The sequence below is a fragment of the Ruditapes philippinarum genome, unplaced genomic scaffold, assembly GCF_026571515.1.
Source record: "Ruditapes philippinarum isolate M1 unplaced genomic scaffold, ASM2657151v2 ctg3067_1_1_1_1, whole genome shotgun sequence".
NCBI lineage: Eukaryota > Metazoa > Mollusca > Bivalvia > Venerida > Veneridae > Ruditapes > Ruditapes philippinarum.
The window spans coordinates 121,769-132,853 of record NW_026858887.1 but is presented as its reverse complement, the minus strand read 5'-3'; the positions used below and the strand labels follow the sequence as shown (position 1 = coordinate 132,853).

Genomic DNA, 11,085 nt, shown 5'->3' with positions numbered 1-11,085 from the left:
AAAAAAACATTAGTAACAAGGTTCAGGACCTAAAATGATAATCGAAAACATAATCATAAGATTAGACGAAACCAAATCTAACTTTAACTAGAAATGTGTCCATAGGACACGGATGTCCCCACACTCCACTGTTCTGTCAATCTTATGACTCTAGGTAAAATATTTTTTGGACTACATGTGCCACAAATTGAAAATTAAAAATCAACAAAGGGCCATAATTCTGTTAAATTTGGTCGCAGCAAAAATTCCTTCCTTTACTACCATCTACACATTAAGGTTGTTAATCCCTGGAAGTTTAAGCAAAATCTGCCATCCGGTTTAAGAGGACTTGCGTTCACAAAATTTCTACATAGTATATAATGAAAAAATCAACGAAGGGCCATAATTCTGTTAAATTTGGTTGCAGCAAAAATTCCTTCCTTTACTGCCATCTACACATTAAGGTTGTTCATCCCTAAAAGGTTAAGCAAAATCTGCCATCCGGTTTAAGAGGAGTTGCATTCACAAAATTTCTACATAGTATATAGTGAAAAAATCAACAAAGGGCCATAATTCTGTAAAGTTTGGTCGCAGCGAAAATTACTTCCATTACTACCATCTACACCTTAAGGTTGTTCATCCCTGTAAGTTTAAGCAAAATCTGCCATCCGGTTTAAGACGAGTTGCGTTCACAAAATGTCTACATAGTATATAGTGAAAAAATCAACAAAGGGCCATAATTCTGTTAAATTTGGTCGCAGCGAAAATTCCTTCCTTTACTGCCATCTACACATTAAGGTTGTTCATCCCTGTAAGTTTAAGCAAAATCTGCCATCCGGTTTAAGAGGAGTTGCGTTCACAAGATTTCGGGACGTACGGACGGACTGACGGACGGACGGACTGACGGACGGACGGACAAGTGCAACGCTATATGCTCCCACATTGTGGGGGCATAAAAAGTTACATTCTCCAACTTTTGTTTAAAACAGCAAACAAAAGCTCAACAAACGAAACGAAAAAAAAACAAAAAAAAAACTTTGTACGTCATAATGAATTTAAAAAAAAAACACCTCGTGGATTATTTCTACCGATAGTATATATGATCGTGTTCTTTTACATCTAAACATTTATAAGTAACATATATACATAAACAGCAATTTTATAAAGCAACTTATTCATGCCGTCAGTATAATATGTTATAGCAACACAAATATCTAAAATTAGCGAAAAGCGATATTACTGAAAAAGACATACAAACAGTGTTTGATAAAAAGAAAAAAAACACACACACACACCAAATATATGCATCTCAACGTAATATCAATAAACTTTTTGACACAGCTACTGGCCTTAATGTAAATACCTTATACACATATATCTTAAAATAAAGAAAAATAACATTTTAGCACTTAAACAGGTTGCCCAACTTTATACCCGCAGTCAATCCGTTTCATTTTTGCCCTATTCAATATAAAACTCAATTGTGGCAATTGTAGCTGCATTTATTACTTGCATTAGGTCCTCACAATTGTTGCATATCGTGCTTTAATTAATTGAAATTGGGTCCCCGTATTACTTACACTTGGGTCCCCACATTACATACATTTTTTTTCCTCGCTTTACATGCAATTTTGTCCTCACATTACTTTCAATTGGGTCCCCACATTACTAACAATTTTGTCCTCACATTTCCCGCAATTTTGTTACATTGCTTGCAATTTTGTCCTCACATTACTTTCAATTGGGTCCCCACATAACTAACAATTTTGTCCTCACATTTCCCGCAATTTTGTTACATTGCTTGCAATTAGTCCTCACAACACTTTCAATTGGGTCCTCACATTTATTGCAGTTTTGTTGTTATATTACTAACAATTTCGTCCTCACATAACTTGCAATTTCGTCACCACTTTTGGTGATAAATGAGAAAATTTGGATACAGAACTTGAGGTGTGTAAAGCAACAGTATTAAATGCTAGTAATAAGACCCCTTCTCTTCGAAGAAAGCAGTCTGCCAACTGGCATTTACACATGATTTATGAATAGAATAAAAAAAGATTTATTTATGTACTTAGATCACCAAACACAATTACAATATAATAAAAAGCCAAAACCTGTAAAGTGTTCACACTTCAACACTTTTTGTTTTAATCAATTCAATTTAAAGAAACACATCAATTTTTTTTTCTATATATTTTTCAGGTTTACGTTCTATCAGTTCATTGATATTGTCATTCATTTCATGAAAGTACTCTTAGTTTAATTATTATATTCTTTTTTTTAAACTAATACTAATCAAGGCTACAACTGTAATTCTTTTTTTTTTGCACTAAACGGTCGGGGTCATACTTTTCGATTCAACTGCAAAAAAAAAACCCAAACATATTTACATGCTTTTTACATCTAAAACTATGGTAATTTCAGATATTTTTGATGAAAGAAAAGGACAAACCTTTATGCTATCAAGAAGAAAAAAATGTGAAAAATACATAGAATTAATGTAAGCTTTTCGCAAAGGTTATTTAACAGAAAGACGACACAATGGAGTTTAAAAAGTATGTTACTGGGAATTGGAACGATTTGTAGATTTCAGAAAGAGGAGAAAACATATCAACCCTAAACGAGAACTGTGGTGGCACTTTCACAATTTAAAATGGTGCAATTATTCCAGACATGACAAAGAAAATACAACTAATAAATACAACTAATAAATGAGCCGCGTCACGACAAAACCAACATAATGGGTTTGCGACCAGCATGGATCCAGACCAGCCTGCGCGGAGGCGCAGTCTGATCAGGATCCATGCTGTTCGCTTACCAATCTATCACAAGTAGAGAAACTGATAGCGAACAGCATGGATCCAGATCAGACTGCGCGGATGCGCAGGCTGGTCTGGATCCATGCTGGTCGCAAACGCACTATGTTGGTTTTGTCGTGACACGGCTCAAATACCAAAGTCTATTTTAATATATTAAACTAAAATATATATTTCAGTATGTAAATTAAATTTTACCCTTTTCGCTATAAATGTCCATGATTCAATAACAATATATTGTTCTCTCTTGACATAATTTCAAACATACACAACAACATAGCAGCAGTTAGAATTTTCACCTTGCATATCTTCATTTATATGAAAAAAATCGGCAGAAAAAAACGCCTTTTTCTTGTACATCACTAAATGTTTCAATGATAATGTGCATATAATCGGCAAAAAAAACGCTTGCGATATATTTAATAAATCATTTCATATAGGATAGCACAAAATATAGATTTTCTTTAAACACTTCCAAATGTTCAAGGATTTTCATTTAAAAATAACAAAATTGATACACATTTTACATGTTTTCCTAAGTTTCATATTAATTGTATTCTGTAATATAAACCAAAACAAAAGTGTGCTTGTTCTTGCACTATAACTATATCGTTTCATAGCATCCATAATAGATGAACAAACATATATTTCTTTTTTCTGACATCTTCTTTTTATTCAATCACTAGCGTTAATTATGTACTAATACTTATGTAAAGAAAATATTGCCTTTTTTGGCACATCTTCAAAACGTTTTATATCTGTACCTCTACAAACCAGAAGAAATCGTTGCTTTTTTTTCTTGCACATTTTCAAAAGTTTGATAATATTCATTGACATAAAACAGCAAGAAAAAATAAAACAACATTTTTGGCATGTTTTGCATTCATCATTACAAAAAAGCAAATAAACAACAAAATAAAAAATATTGCAAAACTATCTGCACATTTTCAATACAGCATTTTCAGTTTTGCCAAATTCAATCATAATTTCAAAACTTTCACATATTCACCAAAAAACAAAACACTAAACGACTGCAATACATAATGAAACAGTAGAAAATATTGCAAATACTAGCATATTTTCAAAACGTTTTATATACTGTATTGACTAATACAAAGACACTTCAGCAGAAAATATTGCAAAATTCTGGAATATTTTCAAAATTTTCATATATTCGCCAAAACAAAACAGCTTACGACTGCAAGACATAATGACAGTGGCGTATAAAACAGCGCTGCAGAGCGGTTCACACTGGTAGCTGCCTGAGGCTTAGGCTCTATTTCTACATACCGTTCACGCTTAATAATACGATCCTTGTCTAATTCTAGAAATGAAATGTCAGATATTTCCTCAATGTTATCTATGTCTCTAAAAGGTTCATCTTTCATTATATGAATGATTTCTTCATCGTCAGTGACTTTATCTTTGTGATGCTTATGTCGTTTTGTTCTGGTACTCATTAAAGGCAGTTCAGAGTTTTCTATATATGCACACAACTTAGGTGTAACTACGACTTGATTGTTTCCAGTCTGACACGTTTTCTGCGCAACAAACAACAGGTGATGGCACAGTTCTTTATTAATCTCTTCAGATGGACTCAACGGCGGAGGTCTTCCTCCAGGAAAATCGGGGTCATACCAACTGTTATACAATGATTTACAGGTTTCTTGATCTATAGTTTCGGGAATTTCTCCATCACCATCACCGCTCATTTCCATTTCATTCGTAGTAGTTGGGATTGTCGTAGTTGTTGTTGATTTTATTGTTGTTGTGCTTGGCGTTGTTGCTTCAATCGTCGTTGTTTGCGTTGTTGTTGTGGTTTTCGTGGTTGTAGATTCCGTAGTTGTTTTTGTTTGCGGTGATGGCGGCGACGGCGACGGCGGGAATTCTGTAAACGTGAGCGGGCGTCTAGGACAAAAGTTTAATAGAAATCTGACAATACAACACAGACACAAAATAGAATCCCACATCGTCGAATACAATTTTGAAAAATAAACCTAACTTTGATTTTGAAAAAAATAATTTCATCTCTTCAAGTTGTAAAAAACCATTTAGAATATTAGACTTTAGCTTTTCTTTTAAACAAGCATGCCATTGAAAAATGCTTGCAGATAAATGCAAATAGGAATTATAGAAATTTAGAGAGGTAAAGGGAAGGACTTCTTCAGAGGGTAGGTAAGAAAACATCAGCGAGAAGAAGAGACAGTTTCTATAAAATTTCTAAAATGAAAAGAGCTAAGAGTTAAGTATTGTATGCATAATATTTGTTCAGAATATGCGTAAAATCTAATCTTGAAATGGTTAACTAAGTTTTTATAACTCTATGTCATTCTTGACATAGAATAAAATAAACCCACATTCCAAGTCGTCTTTGTAAGAAAATATGCAAGTGCTTACATTTAAGAAGCATTTGTGATTTTATTGTATCATATATTAATTAAAGGCAATTAAAGTACTCATCTACACAAAATATTTTATTACACTTGTTGTTTTGTAACAAAAACCATACGCATAATTACCATAAACAAAAATTATACAAAAAATAGATTCCACCAAAGCTTTAACAATACTGACACAAGACACAAATCGAGCAGCCGTGTTGAACGAAGCGACGATATGTGCATAAATATGACACAGCATGACATATTAATGTGTATTAGTCCTTACCGCGCGAACTTGTTCGTCAAAACCATTTCTTATATTATTTCTCATGTTTAGGGAAAATTGAAAGATTACTACTGACTGAAAAGAAGCGGACAATGCAAAGCACGATCAGACGGTTTATATCACATGGGTAGAATCTGTTGTCACAAACATTGCTTATAAAATCTTCGCAAAATCCCCAGACTTTTCTCCGCTAAATCACACTAATGGCATTCATTGAAGCATATTTCTTCTTTATTTTTTTAAGATCTTATCTTTGTTAAACACGATACTTAAAATTACTTCTAAATCTCAATACAAAATTAAAACAGTTTTTTTTCTAATAAAAGCAATTCTTTCAAAAGATTTTCAATATTAAAACCCTAGAGCAAGACAATAATCAGCTGTTTCAAAACTTAGGGGAAGTTATGAAACAAATATTGTTTCAAAGAACTGACTGGTTATTTCTATTTAATATACAAATAGAGTAAATTATCAAAGCTTTTTACAGACAGTCGTCGTTCGGATACAGAAAATTAAAACACATTTCCAAAAGCTACAGAGTATCACAGAGTATCAAATAATCTAGAATAGTTATAAGAGTTCTAAGAAAAACCAAGATAAGAATATAGCGATAGTATGATAGAGCTAGATTATGAAATATGTTTAGAAAGAAATAAAAATCTAAATGTTACAAAATATGCTAAAGTCATAAAAGATGAAGAAATAATTCAAGGCGATAAGATCAAATCTAAGTAATGTATTCTACTCTATTTCCGTGATGGGAGATTCTTTACGAGAACGCTGACAGTGCAATAGAAAATGTTGGAAGTAAGGATGCTGGATGTAGGGAACACTTAATTATTTATCAATTTCCTATGGCAAATGATATCATACATGAACTGATTTTCAATACTATATCAGCAGATCTTGTTATCAGTTGTTAGAAAAAACAGAACAGTGTCATAAAACTCCTATATAGTGGATGTACAAAATGCTATAATACATATTCAAGCATGCATCAAGTCTCTAGATATCATTGTATCTTACAAGTCCAAATGAAATACGTGTTACCCACGATGTGGATGTTAGAGACACTGAACAAATTATTTTGAAAACTAAAATGTGTGCCTGATATTTGCCTGATATTTGCACATGTTTTGCCTTGAAAGCATTTCTCTGTTTCAAAGCAAGTACAATTAAATCTTGATTGCTTTTAAAAATATCTTGTTTTTTTTTCTCTCCCGAACACCAAAAATAAAATATGTAAAAGAGGTCAAGAGTAAAATGGCTTTGAAAGAATTTCAAAATTTAAGTATCAAAGACTTGCCAAAGTAACTTTTAGAATAAAATTCGTAGACTGATGTAAAAATCCAAGAAAAACAACAAATTTCGGATGATTATGATGATTGGAATATATGTCTTTAACAATTTCAATATAATGAAAGCGTGGATATAGAAGTTAATACACTGTCAGCGTTCCCGGTAACATACAAACACACAAGACATCAAGACATATATATCAAATGATTACGATCGCATAGCAACAAATAAAGATAATGCTATCAATAAGAATACATGCTTATTAAAAACATATGTGAAAAAATAAACGTTTGATATAGTCAGTTTATTTGTTTACTTGTTTATTTAAAGTTACAGACAAAAATGTCGAAAATATCGATTTTTTTATATTCTGCACTTTATTTAAAACAAATCTTATAATTGAAATATATAAAGGTATTTATAACTTTACATATGAAATGGGAGCAGAGACAATTATACAAAACAGCGGTCAATAATGACTATTTCCGTTTTTACATAACATCACTGTTGTTGTTGTTTTGAAATAAATATATTAACCCTTTCCATGCTTGAACTAAAAGTGATAAGCCTTTGCCGTGGTACAGAGTCACGTCAGCCTGCATATTCGCGCTGTTTGACCATGCCATAAACTGTTTGTGGCTCAGTTTTTTTGTATTTTGAAATTGAAACTCCTAAAAGGCTTATGCTAGGGTTACTCTTAGAAACAGATCAGCATGTAAAAACTAAAATAATCTATTAAAATATTTGCATGGTCCAAGAGATTTTAAGAGATTTTAAAAAATGGTGGTCTTCGACTCGTGTTCGAGTTATCTGTCCTTTGATTGATTTGTTTGTGTTGTTCCAGGTCTTTCAAGGGTCTTTCAAGATAACGTGTAGGTTATAAGGTAGGTTTTACGGTATAAAAGGTTTTACAAACCTTATTTTCACTATTGGTATAATTTTTCAACTTTATCATTAGTCACAATACAAAATTTATTTCATGGAATTTCATTAAATATTTGTGTTCCCTTCATTCAATTTAAGTATCGACAAAATACGTCATTTTCCAAATTCAAAGTAGTACATAAGTTCGGCAGGTTAAGGGTCAACATCATCATGGTCACGTGGTGCCGCAGTCAAAACAAAATTTAGGACTACATAAATTTATTATTACTTGTATGAAATAAATATTTGACTTTATAAACAGATTAAATGTATAATTAAATCGAAATTGACATTTGCAAGAAGGTATACACATTGTTTTACAATCATTTTATAAAAACAAGTATAATTGGAACGATATCTTCAGCTTTTACCAAGTCTATAGGAGATTATTGTAAAAGATGTCAAAAGCTTAATTTTAATTTGGTACTTAGTCATGGACCGCTGTTTAATTATGTCTCTGGAAGCTTACCACAGATGCTCTTGTCTTCATCGGATCCATCATAACAGTTCCTGATGCCGTCACACTGTTGTCTTTTATTTATACACGCCTTCTTGTCATTACAAGCTATCTGACCCTCGGGGCAAGTTATCTCTGTAGTGGTCATTGATCATTTCAATAAAGAATTTCATATTAGTTACCAAAAAGTAACAGAGGCAAAATATGGTTTATGTAATTCGCCAATGAGTAACTTTATAAAAGGAAACCATAAATAAAAATCTTGTGGGAAGTAAAAGTAAAAGCATTTCTGAGGTATAATGGACCTTTAGATATTTATCAAATATTCAATCACCGCTGTCATATGAACCTTTGTTTCAAATTTCTAACTTTTGTTTTCAAAGCGTTTCCAATATTTTCTTCCTTTTTTACATAGACAAAGAAGGAAAACGCAGTTTTCTAAAAGTTTGTTTGTAAGTTTTTTTTTCAAAAAAATGAAGAAATTCTAGGAAACGTTTTAAATAACATCACATTGTGGATTTTGAATTGTGTTTAAGTCGATGACCGAAAAGGCGATGACTTAAATTTTACAGAATAGACCTACTCCGGAATTAAGATTTGTTTTCTCCCCTGCTAATCCAGGGGTACAAATAAAGTTTTACACAGTTACAGCTTCAAAAATAAGCACAACTGGTTGTCACTATTGTGGCCGGTAGTGCACTATGAAGTTAAAAAAGTAAAAGATTGTATGTACTGGAAGATTAGTTTGAAAAAAAAAACACACCCTCATTTGACAGTTCCGGATAGCATATAGGGTATAAAGTATAACATTTATGGCGAACATAAACATGATGTTTGGATATCATGTTATTTTACCTGCTGGACAGTTTAACTCGTCACTTCCATCGGAACAGTCCGGGAAATTGTCACAGACCCTATCATCAGCAATACACTGGTCACCGGTGTCACATTCAAACTGGTTTCTGCCACAAACTGTAAGTGCATAAATATTATACCTTGTACCAGTAGACTATCTATATGAAATCTGAGCTAAATTCTTAAAACCACAATCTGCTCTTTATTACCTTTTGATTTGAGATACATCTAAATATAATTTCTGAATATGAAAAACATTATGCTAAATTAAATTGCAACTGGAAAAAATTGAAACGGAAAGCTTATCACCAGCATTTGTGCTCATATTTTAGAAATAGGACAACAGTGTGTTTAAACTATTCTTAAAAGATCACTTTACTTATATAGTAGGCTTGTTGCCGTAATTCAATGCAACCTTTTTTGAACTAACAAAAATCAAATCTGCATTAACTGGTAATAAATTACTATAAGTCTACAAAAATGAAAATGCACTTTTCACTTGCCATTTTGTGATTTGCGAGGGGCAGAAAATCAAAACCTAAGACGGTCAAAGTAATACTTTATACCATACCTTTTAAACATTTTTAATATGGGATAAAGTGTATAGTCTGTCCACTCTAGGGAATTATGTTCTTGTTTGTTTTTTTTGTGTGTGAGAAAAAAAAAACACACAGAAAAAACGTCTGTATTTTTGCAGTGGATTGTGTAACTGCGTGTTTGGTCAAGGAGAAATACATGCATTTTTTTTACTTTACGAAACGTATACTGATATGTTTCATATGAAACGGATAGTTGACTAGAATGACCGGGCTTATGATATATTAAAGAAGTATGGGATAAAAAATACTACCTATACCGTCTTTTGTATTGGTTTTCCACAGGTCACACACCACAAGTTATACAAGCACTGTTACTTATAGTATTGATGCATGCATTTAGTCTTAAACTAACAACCGTCAGTCGTAAAGTAACAGTGTACATTTGTTTCATCTTCCAATTTTACCAACATATTTAAACATAGTTGGAATTCAAACATTTGCAAATAGTTACCATGTCCAAATATACTTACTTACCATACTACATGTATAATTTTTTGTTGGATTTTGACATATTTTAACAACAACTAGACGGAAGAACAAAAGTATCCCAAAACACACGGTTGTTATATAAATGCCAAGCTACGGACGTTTACTATCCTAATGATTAATATAAAATAGTTAATTGTCTTAAATTAATATTTGTATACTTATAATGCTATATAGTACGAGCTAACATTTATAATTTCATGCCAAACTTTTAACGTCAGCTATAAGATATATTATATCATTATTCCAACCTTTTAATCTGATGAATTTCTTTCATGAATCCTTCCAACTACCATTTTTTAAACAGTCCATTTATTAATTTAGGAATATAAAGATGAAATTCTAGGTTAAACTTATTCAGCCAACAGTACAGAGTCTGGTTAGAATGTTCGGATTTGAAGGCAGGCTGACCTGGTTCTATACTGGTGGCAAAGGCTAGTCACTTTCAGTTCCACCTAGGAAAGGGTTTTAAGCTAATTGCTATAGTTGAAATATACAATGACTAGAAACTTATGGCTAAGAATATATACGATCCTATTTTTAAAGCAAAAAAGCAAAATATTTTTTTTTTATGAAAAATAGAAACTAGTTGTCCGTAGATTGGTCACCCGTGGACACAAGTTAGAATGTAGGTCAGCTTGAATACAAAATTAATTCAGAATCTAATATGTTGTCTATGTTCCACATATATGTAGCTCAAATTACAATAAAGGTATCGGGTAAAAAGTATGTTAAATAAATCTAAACTTAAATAATGTGTAAATGTCATCTGAAAATTTGCATATGGTCCAAGTAGTAACTGGATCGCCCTCCTAGAGGTGTGAACTATAACCGCAGGCAGGTCATGACTGCAATAAATTTGGTGGTGGTATTCTATAATGCTACATACATGCCCATGCCTTATGCAGAAAAGCATTATTACGATTTTCCTATATGACTTAATGAAAAATCATGTGGCACTCTGAGACGGGGCAATTTTTGCTTTGAACAAAGTTTATTAAGG

The 11,085-nt window shown here is 32.2% G+C and overlaps 1 protein-coding gene across 7 annotated transcripts in view; it reads right to left on the bottom strand.

The window, feature by feature from the left end:
• Nucleotides 1-3,058: 3,058 nt before the first annotated feature.
• The window catches only part of LOC132754567 (uncharacterized), a 101,929-nt gene continuing 93,902 nt past the window's right edge, over nt 3,059-11,085 (bottom strand). For 6 of the 7 annotated variants that reach the window (XM_060745214.1, XM_060745219.1, XM_060745216.1 and 3 more), the window contains exons 11-13: nt 8,998-9,114; nt 8,155-8,277; nt 3,059-4,683 (exon numbers count right to left, since the gene is read on the bottom strand). In XM_060745214.1, coding sequence (XP_060601197.1) covers nt 3,962-4,683; nt 8,155-8,277; nt 8,998-9,114 — 962 coding nt within the window. In that variant the 3' untranslated portion in view covers nt 3,059-3,961. Of the gene's footprint in view, nt 4,704-8,154; nt 8,278-8,997; nt 9,115-11,085 lie in introns of all 7 variants that reach the window. The other variant, XM_060745220.1, reaches the window with a different exon arrangement.